Raw genomic sequence first — 26338 nt, forward strand, 5'->3', positions numbered from 1 at the left:
ATCTGAGGGGTGGGGGTGGGGGGGCCGAAGAGGGAACATTAGAGGTGGGAGGTGAGAGGAGCGCAGGTATGGTTCCACAGGAGGGGCCAGCCCACAGTTACTATCCACACACTAAAGGGGCTGGTGCTCTGCTGGGTGCAGGGCGGAGGAGGGCCCTGGAGGTGGGAGAAGGACTGTGGGGAGGGAGGAGGCAAAGCAGCCAGAAAGGGGATCATCTCCATCCAGACACTACCCGTGGTAACCCTAGAAAGCAGCTGCACTGCGCCCAGTACATTGACTGGTGCCTCTCAAATGTGTTTGTGTGTGTGTGTGTGTGTGTGTGTGTGTGTGTGTGTGTGTGTGTGTGTTCGTGTGTGTGTGTGTGTGTGTGTGTGTGTGTGTGTGTGTGTGTGTGTGGTGGTGGTGGTGGGGGCAGCAGCCGCCTTGACCCCCATTCTGATACCTGTGTGTCCAGCTCTAACCGCCATATGGTTATTTCTACTAGATATCCAGTTTTCAGTGTCTATAGATGTATAGAAGGCATTCCCAACCTTAGTCCTCTAGGTACGCTAACAGTCCAGGTTTTAGTGGTATCCATGCTTGAGCACAGGTGACTTACACGTCTATTCATGAAGCAATGAAAAGAGTGGAGAAGTGAGCCTGTGGAGAAGTTGCCCATGGAAACAAATCAGCTGCTCCGTACAACTGTATATAAAGCAAATTATAAATGTTACTTCAATGCTGATTGGTTGCCATGGGTAACTTCTCCACTGGCTCACTTCTCCACACTTTTCACTGCTTCATGAATAGACCCCATAATTATTACCTGCCTTATTTTAATTTCACAATCTGTGCTGAAGCCTGGGTATCACTAAAACCTGCACTGTTTGTGTGCCTTGAGGACCGAGGTTGGGAATGCCTAATCTACAGTATAGGAGGAACATGCCGCTTCCATATCCCAAACTGTAGCTATATTGAGTATGGTTGATGCAAATGATTTAGGGAGCTTCTAATGTGGTCATTATAATTAAAATTTTCCTGTAATATGATTTTAATAGTATGAGAAACAACAACAAATTATAACACACCTATAAAGTATATAGAGGTCTATTCATAAAGCAGAGAAAAGCCCTGTTTGTGGAAAACAGGGCTTTTCTCTGCCTTGGGCTATTCATAGAGTAGGTTACCATGGAGAAGCTCCTGACTTCTCTAGTGGTAACCCCACTCCGTGCCTGAATCGCATCACCATACTATATGGAGTTCAGATTCGCTATCTCAGGATGGCGCAATCTGAACTGCAGTGCGAAACGGCATGGAAGCTCAATGCTTCTCTGCTCTCTGCCCGGCACCCAGCACTGGCTCCACCCCTGACCACCCAGCAGCCCCTGTAGCCTCCTGGGAGTTCAGCCGGCGGCGCATGCACAGAAGACACCGTAGTTCTGTATATCACATAATCATACAAGGAGGATGTGCCAATGTCATCACAACAGTACATACCAGGGAATCAAATTGGTCTCGGGGACAAGCAAACAGGCGTCCGTTCACACTGAGCGTTGTAAACACAGAGATATCATTTGGCTTTAGCACCACTTTTTCTGGAGGTAAAAAAAGAACAATTGTCAGCAACCAGTAACCCATACAAAACAGGAATAGTGCCCCTTCTAATATGATTCCTCTCCCCTCCTTCCCTGTGTACAGTGTAGTCCTTATTACTTTGTTATTGTATAACTAATGATTATGTTGTGCTTACTATAATAATAATAATAATAATAATAATAATAATAATAATAATGTTTATTTATACTGTATTATGCCATTCTCCAGAAGGACTCAGAGGACTTTACATTTTCACGAAAGTAACCACATTACATAACAGGCAGCCAACAGGCGGAAGATGTTAGCGTTAGGCACTGCCAGGAGGCTTAAGCTTCAGGTGGGAGGGTTAGCCTGCCGGAGGGCGGGGAATGTGAGGGTTAGGCACCACCAGGAGGGTTAGGCTGCAGGAGGGCAGATGATGTTAGCATTAGGCACCACTGAGAGGGTTAGGCTGAAGGTGGGAGGGTTAGGCTGCAGGAGGGCAGATGATGTTAGCATTAGGCATCACCGGGAGGGTTAGGCTTCAAGTGGGAAAGTTAGGCTGCCGGAGGGCGGGGAATGTTAGCGTTTGGCACCACCAGGAGGGTTAGGCTGCAGGTGGGAGTGCGTACCTCCCAACATTTTGAGGCTTCAAGTCGGGACTCCAGGCACGGCGAAGCCGAGTGGCGCCGAAAAGGGGGCATGGTCTATTGAAAAGGGGGCATGGGTGGGTTGGGGGGAGTTTGAGCCACCAGGGAAGTTAGGTCGACATTCTATCATATCATCCTTGTATACATGCTGCATGTTGACATTTCGATACTGTCAATCTAATGCATGTCAACTTGATAACTGTTGACCTAACATATGACTCCCAATATACAAACTACAAGATACTCACAAAATCATAGGATTCGTACCTTCTTCATCTCTCCCCTGAAAGTACCTGGTGAGACAACCGTCTTGGGTGTACTACATAGGTAACGATGGCCCAAATGTATTAACCTTTAACAAGAGATAAAGTGGAGACGAATATAGAATGATAAATGACCAGTCAATCAGCTTCCTAACTGCCATGTCACAGGCTGTGTTTGAAAAATGACAGTGAGGAGCTGGTTGGCTGGTCATTTATCACTCATATCCGTCTCCACTGTATCTCTTGTTAAGGATTAATACATTTGGGCTAATGTGTGGCACCCACTCCATGCTTGTCAGAAACTGGGGTGCCATCTGTGTCCGCACACTACAAACAAGCATGGATGTTGCCTTACATGCTCACGCCACTCCCAGGAGAGGGATCAGTTCTGGGCGCCTGCTTGGTCACTGCCCAGTTACCGCCCAAAAACACCCGTTTCACTGGTGGAGCGCTTACAGATGGACTGATTAATCCGTTACTTGCATACTCTGTCCGTGAGCGTTCACTGTGTCTACCGCAGGCACAGTCTGCAATTTCTCTCTACAATCTCTACAAAGTGCATGCTGTAGGGATGTTGTTATGTGACCGCCGGTCACAATACCTCCCCCTACACCACGCCCGCTTAGAAACCCAACAGTCGGCATGCCAACTAACAGGGACTATTCCCACTCGTGGGTGGGAATAGAACCTGTGGCGAGAGCAACTCGCCACCGAGTCCGCAGTGTGGCTTACCCAGCGAGCCCACAAGGGGCTTCTTGCACTCACCCCCTGCCAGCCATCTCATTGCCGGGATCCCGGTGTTGGTATGATGAACGGCGTTCACGCATACCCAACGCACGCTGTATGCAGATATTCACAAGATCCGTTCACATTTCAATTTGTGTCCAAATCAGAATCAGGCCCAATTCATAGCAACTAATTATAAATAGGAGTAGATTTACTAACACATCTGAAAAAGGAAAAATGGAGGTGTTGCAAATAACAACCAATCATATTCTAGCTTTCATTTTCTAGAATATATGGTATAAATGATAGCTAGCATCTGATTTGTTGCTATGGTCAACAATTCCACTTTTTACTGTTTAGAAGTTTTAGTACATCTATTCTACACCTTAAGCCAGGTACACACTGGACGATGGGAGTCATTCCGAGTTGATCGTTAGCTGAAAATGTTCGCTGCGCAGCGATGATGCCAAAAAACGGCACTTCTGCGCATGCGTATGCTGCGCAATGCGCACGCGTGACGTACTTTCACAACGGCCGATGTAGTTTCACACAAGGTCTAGCGAAGCTTTTCAGTCGCACTGCTGGCCGCAGAGTGATTAACATGAAGTGGACGTTTCTGGGTGTCAACTGACCGTTTTCAGGGAGTGTTCGGAAAAACGCAGGCGTGCCAGGAAAAACGTTGGCGTGGCTGGGCGAACGCAGGGCGTGTTTGTGACGTCAAAACAGGAACTGAACAGTCTGAAGTGATCGCAAGCGCTGAGTAGGTCTGAAGCTACTCTTAAAACTGCACAAAATTATTTTGTAGCCGCTCTGCGATCCTTTCGTTCGCACTTCTGCTAAGCTAAAATACACTCCCAGAGGGCGGCGGCATAGCGTTTGCACGGCTGCTAAAAACAGCTAGCGAGCGATCAACTCGGAATGACCCCCGATATACAATATCGTCCGATATATCATTCTGATGTGGATTGGAACATTTTATCAGATACATCGTCTAGTGTGTACCCATGACATGCATGTTCACGTGGGTCACTAGCCTCCGGCATGCAGGGCCTTTGGGTGATGTCGCTAGCATCACGCATCTACTCCCCCTCCCCCCGTTGGACCCAACATCGGCAAGTGTGTATGCAATTGCCGCATGCCGGGTCCCATTGGCAGCGATGTGTGTACCCAGCCTTAGCCTTTCAATAACACTAAGGAGGACAAGGAGTGGCTTGTTTCCCGTGGGTTGTAGTAATTTGCTGTTTCGTATTTATTCCTAACAGTTTTGAAAAATGTTAGCCCAATAGTCATTTAGTGGTCTATAGGGGTAATTCAGATCTGATCGCAGCAGCAAATTTGTTAGTAGATGGGCAAAACCATGTGCACTGCAGTTGGGGCAGATAAAACATTTGCAGAGAGAGTTAGATCTGGGTGGGTTATTTTGTTTCTGTGCAGGGTAAATACTGGCTGCTTTATTTTTACACTGCAATTTAGATTTCAGTTTGAACACACCCCACCCAAAGCTAACTCTCTCTGCACATGTTATATCTGCCCCACCTGCAGTGCACATGGTTTTGCCCACTAGCTAACAAATTTGCTGCTGCGATAAGATCTGAATTAGGCCCTATATACTAAGCCTTGGAGAGAGACATAGTGGAAAGAAATAAAATCAATCAGTTTTGCTGAGTTTATTATAATTATTCTCAATAGCAGTGCTTAGTGCTATAGAGTGTGCATCTGCATCTTCGTTTATCTGTGTGGAACTACAAGTCTCAGCATGATAGCACCTGTCATTATGTTTGAAATTAGGGTGTGCAGTCCAAGACTCCCCCCCCCCCCCCCCCCATATATTTTATATTGTGTACATGTGTACACTTGGAGGTGGAGACTACTTTAACTTGGATTTGTACCCCTCCCACCTATCCAGGAGTTTAATTAGCATGGATCTCTGGCATTTGCAGACTGCATATTGGGAAAGGCACTATGATGGTAAGTTCTGAATAAATGTATATATGGATGAGTTTGGGGCGCGGGGCCTCCTTGGTTGGTGTGGCCTGGCTGCTTTGGGGCATCACATTGTAATACTTAATGTAGCACTTTTTTAGCACCTAATTATTTTCTACCGATGTAACACCTTTTAAAATTCTAAGTAGTACTTCTCACCAATGAAACACTCCTACCTTCTGATTCTTATTTATGTAACACTAACACTTTAACATCTCAATAGTGTGATGTGTTTGGGGTGGTTTGGGTTGGTTAGCCTGTGCTGACTTGGGGGGTCCCGTACCCTGGACTTGAACCTTAGACTTAGGGACCCACCAGATGAGGTCACCTGTTCGCAGTTGGTGGGCCCATATATTTTTGGACAAACATTATGGTAAGCACTTCAGTTTTGCTCTACATTAGATGGCAGAGTTTATTATAATTATTCTTATTAGCAGTGCTTAGTACTATAGGTGGTCATTCCGAGTTGTTCGCTTGCTGCTATTTTTAGCAGAATTGCTAATAGGCTAAAATCCGGCAGTTCTGCGCATGCGTATGCACCGCAGGGCGCACACGCTAAGCAATTTTACACAAAACTATGCTATTTTACTCACGGGCGAACAAAGCTTTTCAGTCGCTCTGTTGATCGGAGAATGATTGACAGGAAGTGGGTGTTTCTGGGAGGTAACTGAGCGTTTTCCGGGAGTGTGCTAAAAAACGCAGGCGTGCCAGCAGAAAACGCAGGAGTGGCTGGAGAAACGGGGGAGTGGCTGGCCGAACGCAGGGCGTGTTTGTGACGTCAAACAGGAACTAAACGGACTGAGCTGATCGCAATCTAGGAGTAGGTCTGGAGCTACTCAGAAACTGCAAGGAAATACTTAATAGCAGAATTGCTAATCTTTCGTTAGCAATTCTGCTATGCTAAGATACCCTCCCAGAGCGCGGTGGCTTTGCGTTTGCATTGCTGCTAAAAGCAGCTAGCGAGCGAACAACTCGGAATGACCACCATAGAGTGCACATCTGCATTTTATTTTTTCAATGGGGATAAAGCAGGCTTTTCTCATGAACTGTCCTTCAGTAAACACACAAACTGCAGAGCCTCAAATATATGTTAAATATATGCAGGGGCATATCTACCCCATGGCCAGGATGGCACTCGCCATGGGCACAAGCTGAAGGGGGAGGGGGGCCCCGGCTGTGCCACCCACAACCAGAAGGTAGAGCCAGATTACTCTAAAAGTGATACAGGTGGGCTCAATGCTCTTGAAGTCCCTGCTGGCTCAGGTACTCCCGGAAGTCGCACATACTGTAGTGTAGCATGTGGCCAGGCTCACTCCAGCGACTCAGACAGGACCCCGCACACCAGCCGCCATCCGAAGCTCTCTCTACACCCCTTGCAGCAGCAGCAGTGGGTCCATATCCTCTGCCACCATCCCAGAGCACAGGCTGGGCGCCAGGAGAGGTAGATGCAGAAGGTTGTATTATTTCCATGAAAATGATTTTTAATAGCAAGCAAAATGTATGTGTGTGTGTGGGGGGGTGGGGGGGGGGGGTGGGGTGGTACTTTTCCAGGAACGCTCAGACTCCTAGATACACCCCTGAATATATGTCGTATCTTTGTTTTTCACTATAAGCTTACAGATATTAGATTATTTTCTGCAGAACACTACACAGTCCTAAGTAACCTTTTCGAAAATACATTTTATAGCTAGCCTCATACATAACGCGAAACATATGTGCTATATGATGAATAGAATGTTTTTGCCTGTAAATGTTTTCAGCCATGTAGGGTGCTTTTCAAATCTTACAGCCGATGGAATCCAACTGCCACTGGTTAAGTGGAAAACTGGCAATCATACAATTACAATTTTCGTCTGCTTTCGTATCAACATAAATAAGGAAGTGTGAAAGTCTTTTTTTGATTGACGTAACTACTTTGTACAACCTTATTAACTATGTAAGTATTTTTGGGATTTGAAAGCCATACCACGTGTACAATAGCTGGCTAGACTATGAACACTGGCAAAAGTAGCTATAATTTATATACAGTATGCCTGACCCGTGCTGAGATAAATCAATAAGCAAACACAGTAGTATTATGGACTGTCATTCACTGGGTTGTTAGCTGTTGTGCCCAGCATTGTCACCCCTTCCCACCCCCCAATCTCTCTCTAAATCTTCCCCTCTACCCTCCTTCTCTTTTGCATCTTCCCCACTCTCTTTCTCTCTCCCCCTTCTCACTCTAGCTCTCCCTCACTCTTTTTTTATCTTTCCAAGCTTTTTCCTGTCTCTCACCCCCTCTTCTCTTTCCCCTTATTTCGTTATTGTGTGTGTGTGTGTGTGTGTGTGTGTGTGTGTGTTTGGCGTCGGGGGGGGGGGGGGGGGGGGGTGGCTGGACGACGACGACATGACTTCAAATAGCCCGTAGTAAGTGGAGTTGTCTGAGCTCTTAATGTTGAAACTTTTTTTTAATTTACACAGTAATCAGCCTGTGGGCCTAATTCAAACCTGACCGCTAGGCTGCATTTTCTCACAGCCTGCGATCAGATCTGAAGTGCGCATGCGTATGCACTGCAATGCGCAGGCGCGTCGGACCACAGCAACGGGGATCGCCAGGCAGCGACAGGATTGTGCGAAAAAATCGATTGCACGGGTGATCGCAAGGAGATTGACAAGAAGAGGGCATTTGTGGGTGGCAACTGAGCGTTTTCTGGGAGTGTTTGGAAAAACGCAGGCGTGTTCAAGCGTTAGCAGGGAGGGATCCTGACGTCAATTCCGGTCCCGGACAGGCTGATGTGATCGCAGAGGCTGAGTAACTCCTGGGCTGCGCAGAGACTGCACAAAATCTGTTTGTGCAGCTCTGCTACACATGCGATCGCACACTTGCACAGCTAAAATACACTCCCCCCACAGGCGGCGACTATCCGATCGCAGGGCTGCAAAACTCGCTGCCCAGCGATCAGGTCTGAATTACCTCCTGTGTGTGTATACACATGGCTGATCACAGGGGCCAAATCCGAGCACAGCTTTCACTGCCAGCAAGCAGAGAAGGCTGTGCAGGGGTAGCATTATTATTGAAAAGCTCCTGGTATTTTTATTTATTTTTTCAAATTTTTTTTTTTTTTTTGTAAATTCGGCCAGATCGCATTTCCAATAACAAGTATGGGAAATGCGATCTGGAATGCGAATTTAAGGGCTTGGAGAATTCTCCTAATTCTCATCCTATTGCCATTTAGTGTATAAATAATAATGTGAAAAGGGTGTAAAGACCCCCTTGTTCTCATTATTTCAGTAAAAACACTATTGATAAATATGCCAGAATGTTACAAAAGTCCAGTACTACTTGTTATCCCCCAACGCCACCTATTCTTTTCTAGGTTGGTGGTTTAGATTTTGGGCACACATTGCAGAGATGATTTCATTTTAACATCAGCTGCTGTTCTAATGTAAGGTGGTTGCCATGGTAATAATGGTGTGTTGCCCCTGCTTCATGTTTAGATTCTAATCCTTCACAATATCCTACAATCTAAATACTACACACTGTTGATATTAAAGGGCAAGTGCTTTTCATCTCACATTTGTTTGAAGTTGTGGAGAAAAAGATTATGAGCTATTCTCTGAAGGCATCATATCATCACAGCCGCCATGTATCTGACTGGGTTGCCTGACAGTGCATTGGCAAGGTGTTACTGATGATTTGCAACCTTTAAACGTAAGAGGATTAATATGTGTGTAACAAAATATGTATGGTGTATATGGGGTCATTCCCACACGATCATTCACTGCAGTTTATTGCAGCGCAGCGTTCGGTTCGGAACTGCGCATGCGCCGGCGTTGCCTAGCGATCGCTGGGCGGGAGGGGGCTGGACGGCGGCGTTAAACCGCCGTTTAGGGGGCGCGGTCTGGCCAACGCAGGCGTGGCCGGACCATTGGGGGGGGCGGCCCGCGGAGGCTGCGTGGTGTCACACGCAGCTGCTGCGATCCGGGCAGCGAAGAGGTTCTCCTGGCAGGAGCTGCGCTGGCCGGGAGTTACTCCTCAAATGCAAAAGCATCGCCGCTGTGCGATGCTTTTGCATTTCTGCGGGGGGGGGGGGGGGGGAGGCCGGCACTGACTTGCGGGGGAGACTAGCCCTGTGCTGGGCGTCACCCCGCATGTCTGAGTGCCTGATCGTAGCTGTGATAAATTTAGCACAGCTACGATCAACTCGGAATGACCCCCATAATCTCTGCTACTGCAACACAAAAAACACAAATAATGTCAGACCCTCTGCAGACACTAGAGAATTGGACGAGGTTAAATAATTAAAGCCTGCTATAATTACTTTCTCTGCTAGATACTGTTATATAATGTCACCAATATCAGGTATATTATAAGCACTAAGGTGCTTATTCTGTGGCGTCCCATCTGCTTAAGTTGGTTTACACGCCAAAACATTCCCATGAAATCCAACTAGATGGACCAGTTCCCCAGAAGCATTCAGGGGTCTATTCAAGAAGCAGTGAAAAGTGTGGAGAAGTGAGCCTGTGGAGAAGTTGCCCATGGCAACCAATCAGCTGCTCCGTACAATTGTATAGTATGCAAATTATAAATGTTACTTCAATTCTGATTGGTTGCCATGGGCAACTTCTCCACTGGCTCACTTCTCCACACTTTTCACTGCTTCATGAATAGACTCCTCAGTGGCCTATCAGTGCACACCTGCATTTGATAGAGCTTGCCTGCTGTGACAGATAACAGGGAAAGCGAGCAGTTTGATGGCTGGGTCACATGGCCAGAATGGCCAATTATATACAGTATAAACAGTATATTTTTATTTATCTGGATCTGTGCAAGGTTGTCAAGCAAGGGTGTTAGAGCATTACCCAAACAATAAGCTCCCTAAAACTGCTTCATTTGGTCTTCACCTATAGTAAGCCACCTTTTCCATAATGCTTAACACGCTGACCAGTATTTGTATGTGTTTCCAGCATTTCAGTCTCCAACTAGCAGAGACATATTGAATCAGAGTATTGCCGCAGAAACGTAGATTGTCAGATCATTTATGGGGGTAGACAGATTTGAGTGATACACCTGGGGTGGGTAGAAGTGCAACAGGTGCCAGGTACTGATGAACCAGAAATGGGACAGACAAGTAAGGCGCAGTTCTATAAACAATGAGGAAAGAATAAAAGTGCACATATAATTACCAATAGTATTATACTACTGGTCCCATCTTACTAATTTATGTTAAATAACAAATTGAATGAGGAGGTGCTTCCAAGAATACAGTACAACATAGGGAGTAGTCAAAGTACTCTGTAATGGGGCACTCACACTTATGCAGTAGGATACATAAAAATAAAATCTATAAACAATCCAAGTACAAGGGCAGGCAGCGAAGGAACAATGCACAATCCAGTAACAAGCTGAGGTCAAGGCAGGAATCGAGCAAAGCAGAACAAGCCAAGGTCAGGGCAGACAATGATCAAAGAAGAATGCATTAAAAAAATGCAACCTCAGAGCTGGGGAAAGAAGCAGAATCCAAGGTCAAACCAGGTCATAAGAGCCACACTCAGTAGATTATGTTGCTAAGCAACAATTGCGAGGGATTCTGCTATTTAGTATTATTCTGATACTTTTTTTATACCATATTCCTATAATACCAACATATTCCACAATGGTTAACATTTTTTTTAAATCATTCACAACAGTCCCTGTCCCATAATGTCTCTGTTGCACACAAACATACATTATGGGCAATTTGCTGCTGTATACCCTTCCATGGTATACAATATAGTCTTAAATCTATAGGTCCCTTCCACGCCTCACTGGCCTGTAGTAATGATAAATAAATCCCTGGCCGATCATCCATATTTCCTCAGCAAGTTTCCCGAGTCATCTGCTCAGTGACAATGCAAGGACACTGTGCGCTGTGAAGGGCCATTTGTGTAAAGTGAGTAGTTTCCCTGCACGGTGCTAGCTGATCATTTTGGTAATATTTTGGGAAATGGCAACACTGTTACCCTACAAGGCAGCACCGTAGCCGCCTTCTGTAAAGATCTACTTCCAGCACCCAGCTTGGCCTATTTACTCAGTGGGAGATCGTACTGTTGTTTGTAATCAACTGAAATTATATCAAACGCTTTTGTAAAACCATTGCTATTTGTGTGTTTAACCTTGAGTTTTTAAATTATTTTCTAGGAGTGTAGGGAATGATAGTCAAACAGTACCTCCTGCAGAACTGATCTTTACAAGATTCAAGCCTTCTCTGGAACTCAGCTTATCTGCCACAGCTGACAGCACTTCCTTCACCGAGGCGGCCATTTGCACACGTATGGTGGTATATGTGTGATCAATGCAGAACACCTTGAAAAGGACTGCGAAGAAAAAAGAGAATGCCACAGATATAATGAGAGCCTGAACTATACAGAAGAATAGCATATGTAACAGAACAGTAAATTATTTCCTCTTTTAAAATTGTATTTAACATGATAATAGAAATGGAGCGTTTGTTACAGCATGAAATGTTAATGTGCTATTGTAATGATAAGACTTATTTTAATACATTTTTCATACAGATTATAACATATGTAGGTTTTACATGACATATTTTTGTTTTTCTTTCAAAATCCAGTTATGGCAGCCCAGTACGAATACAAAGTGGAGGCAGCCATTTTGTGGGCTAAGGGAGCCATTTTGTGGGCTGAAGTACATGTCACAGTTAGTGTGTCACAAGTTGGCCCACTTTTCTGCTACAGCCCACCTCTGTAATCCTGTTGTGGGCAGACATAACTGGGGTGATGGCTGCTAAATGTCACCGGATGATAAGTGGATAAAGGCAGCCTGTGCACTGTTCTGTTATTTGTTTCGCTGTGCCGTGGCATCATCACAAAGGGTTGTCCTAGAATTTTGCAGAGCACCAGAGACAGGGAGTGAGACACTACAGCAGGAAAAGTGCTTTGAGGAGAGCCCTTTGCTGGAAGCAGCAGAATGTAAGGGAAATTTAAATAAAATGTAAAAACATATTGGTACAAAAGGTGCATGTGGATGTGTCATGTGGTACAAAAGGTGCATGTGGATGTGTCATGTGGTACAAAAGGTGCATGTGGATGTGTCATGTGGTACAAAAGGTGCATGTGGATGTGTCATGTGGCACAAAAGAGGCTTGTGCAGGGGTCTTATGACACAAAAGAGGCATGTGCAGGGATCCCATAGACAAATGTATCATATGGACGGGTCTGATGGCACAAAAGGGGGTTGTGTACGGGTCTGATGGCATATATGGGGCATGTGGAGGGGGTTTGATGCTATATAACGGGCATGTGGGAAGTCTGATGGGCTTCCCCTGGTCCTGGGAAGGGTATTTTTCTATGTTCGACACTGGTTGACAGTGTAACAGGTAGAGTGGGTTAGTTCTAACAATGAATATTACAGATGTATCTTCATACATCTTGCCTCAGTATGCCATGCAGCGGGAGATGCCTAGCGTGAATGAGCTGACAGGTGCCGTCTGGCTTGTTTTTTGCCAAAAATGCATCTTACTCGCATCACTATGCAAATAGGACACACAAGGAGCTTACGCTAATTAAAATGATATGATGCATGCCTATATTCTCTGTGCGACTGTGGCTGTATCTGCATACGAAATGGTACATTACAGTGTTTTCTAGGAAAACAATGACTAGAAGGGCTGTTTTTTTTAATGTGCAGGGAGGTTAGATGCAAGTGTGCACATTTGTAGGGAGAATATGGGCTGGCAGTGAATATAACAGAGTGGATGCTCACTGTAAATATTATAAGGAACAGAGGCTGAAACTGAATATTAGGGGAGAGTAACAATGAATGTGCTGTATGTGGAGCAAATGGCATATAAATGGGTATGTGAAAGGGTACAATGGCCAGGGCCATAGAAAGTACTAATAGGGGGCGTGACCAAACTAGGGGAGGCGTGGCAACTGACTTTCTCAAAAAATGTGCTAAAATAGTATGTGTGGCTTCATGAAGCGCTGCCATGTACTGTACAGGGGTTGGGGGCGCCGGTAGCTACACAGGAGGACATTTGTCCCCCTCAGCAGCTGCTGCTCCTACTAGACAGCGTGCAGGAAAGGAAGTGAGGGTGGGGGGGAGGGGTGCAAACTCAGGAGAAAGTCTCTTTCCATAGGGGACGGTTGCTGTGAGTGCCTATGTTATGTAACCTACAGTGGGCACCGGCAACTGCACAGTGGGACAATGTTCCCTTAGCAGCTGACCTAGGCCCCTCCAACAAGCCCAGACCTGGGTAATTAGTGCTCACACACCCTCTAGGCGCCACTGCCAATGGCATATAAAGGGGCATGTGGGGCTCTGATTGTATATTATTATTATTATTATTATCCTTTATTTATATGGCGCCACAAGGGTTCCGCAGCACCCAATTACAGAGTACATAAACAAATAATCAAACAGGAAAACAGCAACTTACAGTTGATGACAGTATAGGACAAGTACAGGGTAAATAAACATAGTTACATCAGCAGATGACACTGGAATAAGTATCAGGTGGCAGAAGACTGCTGGAGTTGAAGCAGTTGAAGATAATTAAAGTAAGAAAGGATAAGCACATGAGGGAAGAGGGCCCTGCTCGTGAGAGCTTACATTCTAAAGGGGAGGGGTAGACAGACAGGGGTGACACAGTTGGGGTACACAGAGAGCGTAGAACAGAGGGTTAGGATGAGATTTGGCTGGGTTTGGTGAAGAAGTGGGTCTTGAGAGCCCGTTTGAAGTTTTGTAGAGAGGTGGAGAGTCTGAGGGGGAGAGGTAGGGAATTCCAAAGAAGTGGTGCAGCACGTGAGAAATCTTGGAGGTAGGAGTGGGAGGAAGTAATCCGTAGGCAGGAGAGTCGGCGTGCATTAGCAGAGCGAAGAGGACGGGTGGGAGTGTAAAGGGAGATAAGGTCAGAGATGTAGATGGGAGAGGAGTGGGTGAGGACTTTGTAAGCGAGTGTGAGAAGCTTGAAATGGATTCTGAAAGGGAAGGGGAGCCAGTGAAGGTCTAGTAAGAGAGGAGAGGAGGACGTAGTGCGTTTGGTGAGGAAGATGAGTCGGGCAGCAGCATTGAGGATAGATTGGAGTGGAGAGAGGTATTTGTCAGGAATGCCAGTCAGGAGCAGATTACAGTAGTCCAGTCTGGAGATGACCAGTGAGTGGATAAGAGTCTTAGTAGCATCCTGGGTCAGAAAGGGTCTGATCCTGGAAATATTTTTTAGATGAAAATGGCAAGTTTGTGAGAGGTGCTGAATGTGTGGTTTGAAGGAGAGGGAGGAGTCAAGGATTACTCCAAGACAGCGCACTTGGGGGCTAGAGGAGATAGTAGTGCCATCAATAGATAATGAGATTGTAAGAGGTGAGGTTATGCGGGAGGGAGGGAAGATGATCAGCTCGGTCTTAGACATGTTAAGTTTAAGAAAGCGCTGGGACATCCAGGAAGAGGTAGCAGAGAGACAGTTGGAGATACGAGTGAGGAGAGCAGGGGAGAGGTCTGGAGAGGAAAGATAGATTTGGGTGTCATCAGCGTAGAGGTGATATTGGAAACCAAAAGAACTAATGAGCTTACCTAGTGAGGACGTATAGAGAGAGAAGAGAAGAGGACCAAGGACAGAACCTTGGGGTACCCCTACAGTTAGTGGAAGTGAGGGGGAGGTGGAGTCATGAGAGGAGACAGAGAAAGAACGGTCAGAAAGGTAGGAGGACAGCCAAGAGAGGGCAGTGACACGTAGACCAATGGAGTGAAGAATTTGCAGTAGGAGAGGATGGTCCACAGTGTCAAAAGCAGCAGAGAGATCAAGTAGAATAAGTATAGAGTAGTGTCCCTTAGATTTAGCAGCATGGAGGTCATTGCATACTTTTGTAAGGGCAGTTTCAGTGGAGTGGAGAGGACGGAAGCCAGACTGGAATGGGTCAAGCAGTGAGTGTGAGGAAAGAAAGGAAGTAAGATGGTTGTAGACAATACGCTCAAGAAGTTTGGAGGCAGAAGGGAGGAGAGAGATGGGTCGGTAGTTGGAGAGAGTGTTTGGATCAAGTGTAGGTTTTTTAAGAATAGGAGAGATGAGTACATGCTTGAAGGCAGAGGGGACAGTGCCTGATGAGAGGGATAGATTGAGAAGGTGGGAAAGATGGGAACAAGCAGAAGGAGAGAGGTAGCGGAGGAGGCGGGAGGGGATAGGGTCAAGTGGGGAGGTGGTGAGGGGACAGGAACGAATGAGGGCCATGACTTCCTCTCCAGATGCATGGGAGAAAGATGTCAGAGTAGGTGCGAGGGATGGGGAGGGTTAGTAAGGGATAGGAGAAAGCTGGTTACTGATGGACTGGTGTGATGTGATGTCCTGACGTATGGAGTCAATTTTGGATGTGAAGTAATTGGCAAAGTCAAGAGCAGAGAGAGAGGAAGGGAGACGAGGTGGAGGTGGGCAGAGGAGTGAGTTGAGAGTGGCAAAGAGGCGCCGGGGGTTGGAAGACTGGGAGGAGATGAGGTTCTTGAAGTATGACAGTTTAGCAAGAGAAAGGGCAGCACTGAAGGATGAGAGCATAAGTTTGAAATGGAGGAAGTCTGCCTTAGAGCGTGATTTCCTCCAGTGTCGCTCAGCAGTACGTGAGCATTTTTGCAGATATCTGGTGCATTTGGTGTGCCAGGGTTGAGGTGTTAATTTGCGAGGGTGAATAGTGGTTGGTGGAGCAACAGAGTCAAGAGCAGAAGTAAGGGATGCATTGTATGTTGAAGTGGCTTGTTCAGGGCATGAGAGAGAGAGAATAGGAGAGAGAAGTGAGTCAAACAGGGAGGAAAGGAATGTGGTGTCAATAGCTTCAATGTTACGCTTAGTGATGGTAGCCTTAGGAGGTAGAGATGGGGAAGTCGAGAGAGATAGGTTAAAGGAGAGCAGGTGGTGGTCAGAGAGGGGAAATGGGGAGTTGGAAAAATCAGAAATATCGCAGCGGTGAGTGAAGACCAGATCCAGTGAGCTCCCATTCACATGGGAGGGTGAGGAGGTCCACTAGGAGAGACCAAGTCAAGAGGTGAGGTAAAGGAGTTTAGAGGCAGGGGATTATGTGGGGATGTCAATAGGGATGTTGAAATCGCCTAGGATAATAGAGGGAATGTCAGAAGAGAGGAAGTGAGGAAGCCAGGAAGCAAAGTTGTCGATGAATTTGGAAGCAGTGCCAGGGGGGCGGTAAATGACAGCTACTCTAAGATGGACTGGTTGGAAGAGGCGTATGGCATGGACCTCAAATGTTGAGAATGTAAGGGATGGTTCTGGTGGTATGAGTTGGTAGGAGTAACTAGAAGGTAAAAGGACCCCAACACCAACCCCATGGCGACCCCCAGGTTGGGGTGTGTGTGAGAATGTGAGGCCCCCAGCAGAGAGAGCAGCAGGAGAAGTAGTGCCAGAGGGCGTAATCCAAGTTTCAGTAATGGCTAGTAGGTGTAGGGAGTTGGAAATGAAAAGGTAATGAGTGGGGACCAGTTTGTAACAAACAGATCTGGCATTCCAGAGGGCTATATAAGGTGCGTGTGGAGCAGATGGCATGTAAAGGGGCATGTGGGAGCCTGAATTCTGAGAAATAGAATGGTTCTGCTGTTTTGGCCATGCCCTCTAGTCACAACCCCATTCTGGAATCTGGAAATGAAAAGGTGGTAACCCTAGTTACCAGCAAGGGAGGGTGTGTATGTCTTGCATCGTATCTGATCTCTGCATAGCTGGCCTGTAGCTTGTGTATGGCAGGAGGGGTTACGTTTATGTGACAATACCGACGCTGGGATCTCGGCATCTGAAAATACCGATGGTTAGAATGCCGTCCAACAGGGACTATTCCCACTCGTGGGTTGTCCACGACAACCATAGAGTGGGAATATAACCTGTGGCGAGCGCAGCAAGACACTGAGCCTGCTGCGTGGCGAGTGCAGCGAGCACGCAAGGGGCTTCGTTCCACTTGTCCCCCACCCCGGCCATCCGACAGCTGGGATCCCGCCGTCGGTATTGTGACTGGCGGTCACACATACCCAACACGGCAGGAGGTAACTATTGTGGAAAATGTATGTTTGGGAAAACTCCCTTAGTCTTACAGTATTCAACCTTCCATGATTGGACTATTGTAACATTTAGAAGTGGCAAAACTGTGGTACCAATCAAGTACATGCTTTTAGTCATAATCAGAGATATCGCATGTTTAGGACAGTTTATCATTTATTATTTCAATATAGCACTATTCTAACTATAGATACTATTTCAAATGGCCACTGTATATGAAAGCCAGATACAGAACATGGTGACTCCCAGTAAAATAAATGTCTACTTATGAGTAATATCTATTTTCTCTATACCCTTCAGCAGTTGAATTTCCCAGCACGCTTCACTGCCTGGAAGTTGCTCCTTTTTGGCTTAGAACAATGGAATATATAATTCTCTTTTGTGAGCATTCTGAGTAATTCTTATGTCAAGCAAAGGAGGGAAGCTCTGTATGAGGGGCCGTTCAAGTCAAAATTACAGCTTTCTGGATATAACGTATAGCTAATTTTTGCTTTATGGATATGATGTATGACGAGATGGATATGCCGTATGCTGAGATGGATATGATGTATGCTGAGATGGATATGACGTGTACTGAGATGGATATGACATATGCCTAGATGGATATGATGTGTGCTGAGATGGATATGACGTATGCCGAGATGGATATGACATATGCCAAGATGGATATGACATATGCCGAGATGGATATGACATATGCCGAGATGGATATGACATGTGCTGAAATGGATATGATGTATGCTGAGATGGATATGACATATGCCGAGATGGATATGACGTATGCCAAGATGGATATGACGTACGCTGAGATGGATATGACGTATGCTGAGATGGATATGGGATATGACATATGCTGAGATGTGTATGACATATGACAAGATGGATATGGACTATGCTGAGATGGATATGACATATGCCAAGATGGATATGACGTTAGCCGAGATGGATATGACATATGCCGAGATGGATATGGACTATGCTGAGATGTATATGGACTATGCTGAAATGGTTATGAATTATGGTGAGATGGATATGGACTATGCTGAGATGGCTATGAATTATAGTGAGATGGATATGGACTATGCTGAGATGGATATGACGTATGCCGAGATGGATATGACATATGGTGAGATGGATATGACATATAGTGAGATGAATATGATGTATGGTGAGATGGATATGACATATGCTGAGATGGCTATGGATTATGCTGAGATGGATATGACATATGGTGAGATGGCTATGGATTATGCTGAAATGGATATGACATATGGTGAGATGGCTATGGATTATGCTGAGATGGATATGACATATGGTGAGATGAATATGATATATGGTGAGATGGCTATGACATATGGTGAGATGGATATGACATATGGTGAGATGGATATGACATATGGTGAGATGGATATGATGTATGGTGAGATGGATATGACATATGCTGAAATGGCTATGGATTATGCTGAGATGGATATGACATATGGTGAGATGGCTATGGATTATGCTGAGATGGATATGACATATGGTGAGATGGATATGATGTATGGTGAGATGGATATGACATATGCTGAGATGGATATGACATATGGTGAGATGGATATGATGTATGGTGAGATGGCTATGACATATGGTGAGATGGATATAACATATGGTGAGATGGATATGACATATGGTGAGATGAATATGATGTATTGTGAGATGGATATGACATATGCTGAGATGGATATGACATATGGTGAGATGGATATGACATATGGTGAGATGGCTATGGATTATGCTGAAATGGATATGACATATGGTGAGATGGCTATGGATTATGCTGAGATGGATATGACATATGCTGAGATGGATATGACATATGGTGAGATGGCTATGGATTATGCTGAGATGGATATGACATATGCTGAGATGGATATGACATATGGTGAGATGGCTATGGATTATGCTGAGATGGATATGACATATGGTGAGATGGCTATGGATTATGCTGAGATGGATATGACATATGGTGAGATGGCTATGGATTATGCTGAGATGGATATGACATATGGTGAGATGGCTATGGATTATGCTGAGATGGATATGACATACACTGAGATGGCTATGGACTATGGTGAGATGGGGATATGACATACACTGAGAAAAGCACATGATGCAGCCAGCCAATCACAGCTCTCCTATATAAGCAGTGGTGCTGGCAGGGAGGAGGATCAGTATAATGTGGAAGAGCTGTGAAGTGGAGCTCTCCCCAGGTTCCATTGTCAGCAGCAGAGCAGTGATACTGAGGCACATTGCAGAGCAGCTCATCTCCTGCCTCAGGCTGCCTGTCACCTTTCTAGGTACTGTACTATTGGGATGGGTGCAGGAGGGAATATCTGGTCACAAACACTGCCTGGGGGAGAAGGTTGTGAGTCAGTGCTCAGCTCACACAGGCAGGACGTATGTTTACTTTCACTTTCTGTGACAGTAAAGAGGTGAAGATTCAGACCCCATTGAGCTACAAGACCCTGACCCAGTGCAGCAGCCTCACAGGATAAAGCAAGGTTAGATAGGGGAAGGTGGCTAATGACACTGCTATAGGGGGAGACCTATGGAAAGTGGGGGCACAGGGGGATATGACACTGCTATAGGGGGAGACCTATGGAAAGTGGGGGCACAGGGGGATATGACACTGCTATAGGGGGAGACCTATGGAAAGTGGGGGCACAGGGGGATATGACACTGCTATAGGGGGAGACCTATGGAAAGTGGGGGCACAGGGGGATATGACACTGCTATTGGGCTGTGGGAGCTGATTACACTGCTATTATGGGGGAGGGCAGAGACACATGGAAAGGGGGAGATACATGGGGAGTGGGGGCCCTGGGGGCTAATAGCACTGGTATGGGGAGGAGGGGGCATACACATGTGCACGGGGGGTGCCTTGTGTGCACAAGCACATCCTAATGTCAGGCACCCCCCTCATGCCTGGTCAGATACTGCGCAGAAAGTTGAACCACCCCGCGCCAGCACTATCCGACCAATTCCGCATAATACACACTACACAGTCACACTGGGGGTCATTCCGAGTGGATCGCAGCCAGCAACTTTTAGTCCACGCCTATGGGGGAGTGTATTTTAGCTTAGCAGGAATGCGATCACTTTTGTAGCCCTGTTAAGCTAACATTTTTTAAAGCAGAACATGACTAGCCCTGGACATACTTACCCTGTGCGACGATATCAGCGATGCTGGAGCCGGCTATGACGTCAGACATCCGCTCTCCGTTCTCCTGGACACGCCTGCGTTTTCTTCTCCACTCCCCGAAAACGGCAGGCAACGGTCTGGTGATGCCCAGGAACGCCTTCTCTCTGTCAATCTTCTTGCGGTCGTCTCTGCGACCGCTTTCTTCGTACTCCGCTACGTAACCCGGCGACCCCTGTCACCAGCAACGCTGCGCGTGCGCAGTGCGGCTGCCGCACATGCACATCCTGGACCCGTTCGCACTGCAGCAACAAACCGCTGCGTGCGAACGAGTCGGAATGACCCTCATTGTGCAGGTGCCGTCTCAGCTCGGCTCCCATTCTGACACCGACACTGTGAGTGATTCCTAACCTACCACCAGAGGTGGATATAGACCTCATGGGGCCCTAAGCAGGATACCAATTTGGGCCCCCCTCCCTCAAACAATCCATAGCATATTTTCGTTCCTGATACAGTATATGCCTCTTAAAATTTTTGTTGTTTTTCCTCCTTGTATTCTATGGGTGGTATTCATGTGACCGGCGATCAGGAGACCGATGGTTACATGACCACCCCTCAATATCCCGATGGTCGGCATGCCGACCAACAGGGACTATTTCCACTTGTGGGTGTCCACGACACCCATAGAGTGGGAATAAGACTCATGGCGACCGCAGATCACCACTGAGCCCGCAGCTTGGCGAGCACAGCGCGTGGCGAGCCCACAAGGGGCTTGCTGTACTCAACCCCCCCTGCTGGGATCCCTGCGTCGGTATGATGACCGCCGGTCAGCCATACCACACCTGTATTCGATGACAGTATATTACTTTCCCCTTCACTGATTGCACCACATCCACTCACTGACTGCATTTCATAATAGCCATTATTACCCTCTTCAGTCAGTGTGACTGTATTGATTATATATCAGTGACCCCGCTGATTGTAGCAGGCAGGTCCCAATCACCTATACACATAGGGGGTTATTCAGGTTGGATTGCAGATTCTGCTAAAAAGCAGAATCTGCAATCCTTTCTATCACATGCTGGGGGCCGACCAGCGCAGGGCAAGGCCTCCCAGCATGCTAACGGGCAGACAGCGATCGCAAAGGTTGTGCATCATCAGATCGACAGTGTCTAGGTCGACAGTTACTAGGTCGACAGGGTTTGAAGGTTGACAGGGTTTCTAGGTCGACATGCACTAGGTCGACAGGTCAAAAGGTCGACATGAGTTTTTTCTTGTTTTCTCTTACGTCCTAGAGGATGCTGGGGACTCCAAAAGGACCATGGGGTATAGACGGGATCCACAGGAGCTTGGGGACACTGAAAAAACTTAAGACTGGGTGTGAACTGGCTCCTCCCTCTATGCCCCTCCTCCAGACCTCAGTTAGACTTTGTGCCCAGGACTGACTGGACACTCACAGGGGAGCTCTCCTGAGTTTCTCTGGAAAGACTTTATGTTAGGTTTTTTATTTTCAGGGAGACCTGCTGGCTACAGGCTCCCTGCATCGTGGGACTGAGGGGAGAGAAGTCAGACCCACTTCTTCTGAGTTAAGGGCTCTGCTTCTTTGGATACTGGACACCATTAGCTCCAGAGGGTTCGATCACTTGGTGCGCCTAGCTGCTTGTTCCCAGAGCCGCACCGTCACCCCCCTCACAGAACCAGAAGAAAGAAGCCGGGTGAGTATTAGAAGAACCGAAGACTTCAGTGACGGCAGAAAACTTCAGTAACGAGGTACAGCGCAGCGGTAGCGCTGCGCTCCATGCTCCCACACATGTCACCAACGGCACTTGCAGGGCGCTAGGGGGGAGCGCCCTGGGCAGCAGTTACTGGGGTTGGTGGTTGGCAAAAAACGTGATATACGGTGCCCGGGCACAGTATAGAGTACCCCTACCCCCGCCAGTGTACATAAATTTGAATTTTAGCGGGCTACAGCGTGCCGGGAAGGGGCTGGGCTTGGCCGCACATTGCTCACCAGCGCCATTTTCTCCTATATCTACAGTGCTGCAGAGACGCCGGCCCTGACCTCCAAGCTCCCGCAAGTAAAAGGGAGGAAAAACGGGGAGGGGGGGGGGGGGGGGGGAGGCACTTGAAATTTGGTGCTTTCATCTATGTTTATTCAGCGCTGATCAAATATACAATTACTTTAGTGTATGGGCGCTGGGATGTGAGCTGGCATACTCCCTCTGTGTTTCGTGTTTCTCCCTAAGGGCTTCTCTGTGGGTCTGTCCCCATGCTTGTGGCCTGTGTAAGTGTGTCGGCACTCGGTGTCGACATGTCTGAGCCTGGGTGTTATGGGGGGTGCAGAAAAGGATTTAGGTATGTCTCTGTCGGCAAAGCCTACTGCTGATTGGGTCACTATGCTGAGTACACTGAATGCGGATGTGGCTTTATTATCTAAGAGACTGGATAAATCTGATTCTCAGACACAAACATGGAGACAGTCCGTGAAGGACGCTTTGTCTCAGGTACAGAGAGTCTCAGGGTCTCAAAAGCTTGCTTTTACCCAGATGGCAGATACAGGTACCGACACGGACTCTGACTCCGATGTCGATATTACTGAGGCTTCTTTGTATCCAAGGGTGGTCAAGAGTATTCAGTACATGATTATAGCCATTAAAGATGTTTTACATATTTCTGAGGAACCTGCCGTTCCTGACACAAGAGTTTGTTTGTTTAAGGGGAAAAGACCTGAGGTAAAATTTCCCCCCTCTCATGAAATGAACGCGCTTTGTGAAAAGGCTTGGGAGACCCATGAAAAATGGTGGCAGATTCCTAAGAGAATTTTGATGGCATATCCTTTCCCCTCTGACGATAGGGAAAAATGGGAGTCGTCAAAGAGGGATGCAATTACCTAAAGGATAAAAAAATTGGGCAGACTAGATGGGCCAAGTGGTTCTTATCTGCCGTCAAATTCTATGTTTCTATGTCTCCAAATGTGGACAAGGCTCTCTCGCGATTGTCCAAGAAGGTGGCGCTGCTGTCTCCTGACACGGCTGCTCTCAAGGATCTGGCGGATCGCAAGCTGGAGACGACATTGAAGTCCATTTTTGTCAATACTGGTGCATTGCTCAGTCCTGCTGTGGCGTCGGTATGGGTGAGTAGTGCTATTGCTAAGTGGGCTGAAAATTTGGCTTCTGATATGGATGCTCTTGATAAAGATAATATTCTTTTGACTCTTGGTTATATCAAGGACGCTGCAGATTACCTAAATGATGCCAATGCCATGGCGATTTCAGCCAGGAGGGCGCTGTGGGTTCATCAATGGAATGCTGATGCCGACTCCAAGAAGAATATGGAAGCTCTCCCTTTTAAAGGTAGTGTCTTGTTCGGAGACGGCCTGGCTGACCTGGTGTTGACCGCTACTGCGGGTAAGTCATCTTTTCTTCCCTATGTTTCCACACAACAGAAAAAGGCACCCCATCAGCAGATGCAGTCCTTTTGGTCTAATAAATACAAAAGAGGAAAGGGCTTGTCCTTCCTCGCTTCAAAGCGTAGAGGTAGGGGAAGGAAGTCGCCTGCAGTGTCAGGCACCCAGGACCAAAAGTCCTCCCCCGCCTCTACCAAGTCCACCGTATGACGCTGGGACGCCCCTAGGGGAGTTCCTACCGGTGGGGGGGCCGTCTCCGATTCTTCAGTCAGGTCTGGGTTCGTTCCGCTCTGGATCCTTGGGTCTTAGGCATAGTGTCCCAAGGGTTCAGACTGGAGTTTCAGGAGATACCCCCCAACTGGTTTTTCGTGTCGGCCTTGCCAGCTTCTCTTCCCGAAAGAGAGGTGGTAAGGGTGGCGATACAAAAGTTGTGTCAACAGAGGGTCGTGGTGCCGGTTTCCCCGTCAGAACGGGGGAAAGGGTTCTATTCAAGCCACTTTGTAGTGCCGAAGCCAGATGGATCGGTCAGACCGATTCTGAACCTAAGATCCCTCAATCCATACTTGAAAACTTTCAAGTTCAAGATGGAGTCGCTTCGAGTGGTGATCTTCAGCCTCCAAGGGGGGGGGGGGGATTTTATGGCGTCAGTCGACATAAAGGATGCTTTCTCTGGCTGGGTCCACAGGATTATCCACAGGATAACATTGGGATAGTGTCGAGCGACAGCGAAAATGGCACCAACACGGTCATGAGCTTTCCGGCCTCCCAGGATGCATTGGGGCCTCCACTATATAGTCCCGCCACTGACTGAGTCAGATCAGTTTTTTGCTTGGTGCGGCAGGAAGCCGCATGGTCACAGGGCTGCTGTGAAAGCAGTCTAAAGCTTTTATTATTTTATTTTTAGACTCACTATATTTTTAGAGCGACTTATCTTAACAGCGTCTTAAACGCATATTAGAAAGAGTCGCTCCAACAACTCCCCACCGGGTCGCAACAGCGCTTACCTTCGCGGTACAGTGCTGTCTCGACGGGCGTTTGTGTCGGATGTTCTAGCAGGTCCAGCAGACGTAACCAGGCTGTGGCCGGAGCATGGGGAGACAGTGAGTATATGGACTTCCTCTTATTAGAGGGGTCAGGACACAGCTACGCTGATTTGGTGGAGACTACAAACAGCGTGTTGATGCGCCGAACATCTCGAGTGTGACAGCGCTACGCTCCGGGGGATCATAGGTGCCAGGACTAGGTAGAGGCCGCGATCCTGGGAGTTTAAGTCAACAGGGGGATTCAGACGCTCTCCTGGCCGTCCCTCCTCTGAGTTCATGGCCAGTTCCCGCGGGTCTCTCGTTTCATGAACTAAATGACCTCACTTCCGGCTCAGACGCTACCACGAGGGTACTCGGTAGCAGCTTAGACGCTGTGGTTGTGTACACTGGATATAAACCCGCCCAGACCGAGTCGCAGGCCTTTAGCGTCTGCATGCACGTGGAGTCACTCAGCGTCCGTGTCCGTTGGTGAGCGTCCGTGTCCGTTATCAGTTACCAAGAGCGGCAGTGTACACCACTAGCGTCTGAATCCACTCAGCGTCTTACGAGCGTCTTTGCTTGGATATGGAAGTGTGGTGAGTCTCCCTGTATCCCGCTCTCTGGAGGCATGGTATACAGTACTAAAAATTCCTTCTACTTCTTAAAGTTTGCATTGTTAATTTTTAGTACCTATTGCATATGAGACCTGTATATTACTGTGTTTTCTGCATATTATGTTGAAAAAAGAACCAGTTTAAACAGAAGTACAATGTTCCTACTTATGTATAAGTTATTATGGAGATTGTATTCTCATATGACAATGTCTAATGCTTTAACATGTGACTGACTGCTAGTATGTGTGCTGACTTTTCTGTGTAATGTCAGTCCTGTTCTGACCCTCAAATCAGGTGCACTGTGGTCAGATTGATCTCACCTCTATATATTGACATATAGGGTGTTTTTTCAGTCACAAAGTGTGTAGTCGATAACAGGTTAATACCATGTCTATGAGCGGCAAAAGTGATGAGGAGAATTTACCTAGTACTCCTATAACCCTAACATGCTTATCTTGTAAGTCAGGGGTAATTGATATGAATCAATTGGTCACTTATGAGGGTTTGTGTGCAAACTGTTTTGCTTTTCAGCGAAGTAAAAAACAGGTGTTAGTTCAGCCTCCAGTGGAGCCACCATGGAATATGTTCGCAAAGACTCTGTCTTCAATAGCGGACAAGTTAAATACAGTAGCACCCCCTCAAGGGTTAGGTTACACTATGAACCCATACATGCAGCTCCCTTCCTATGGTTTGGTTCCTGTAGCCTCTACAAGCAACCAAGATACGTCTGTATGGCAGACTACACAAGATGATACATCGGATGATGATGCGGATACAATAGATTCAACTCCGTATGATGATCAGTCGCAGAGCTTTAGTTCAGATGATGTAGCTGAACTTATTAATGCAGTGAAGGCTGTGCTTTCTCTGGAAGAACCAGCCAAGACCGAGTTAAAAGCAAAAGCACCTGTATTCAAAC

At 46.9% G+C, this 26338-nt stretch overlaps 1 protein-coding gene across 3 annotated transcripts in view; it reads right to left on the reverse strand.

Annotated features, from left to right (window-relative positions):
• Positions 1 to 26338, reverse strand: part of RAPGEF4 (Rap guanine nucleotide exchange factor 4) — a 626758-nt gene that overhangs the window by 63298 nt on the left and 537122 nt on the right. For all 3 annotated transcript variants that reach the window (XM_063933451.1, XM_063933450.1, XM_063933452.1), the window contains 2 exons: positions 11366 to 11512; positions 1477 to 1574 (listed from right to left, as the gene is read on the reverse strand). In XM_063933451.1, coding sequence (XP_063789521.1) covers positions 1477 to 1574; positions 11366 to 11512 — 245 coding nt within the window. The remainder of the gene's footprint in view (positions 1 to 1476; positions 1575 to 11365; positions 11513 to 26338) is intronic.

This window comes from Pseudophryne corroboree, chromosome 7 (genome assembly GCF_028390025.1).
Source record: "Pseudophryne corroboree isolate aPseCor3 chromosome 7, aPseCor3.hap2, whole genome shotgun sequence".
Lineage (NCBI taxonomy): Eukaryota > Metazoa > Chordata > Amphibia > Anura > Myobatrachidae > Pseudophryne > Pseudophryne corroboree.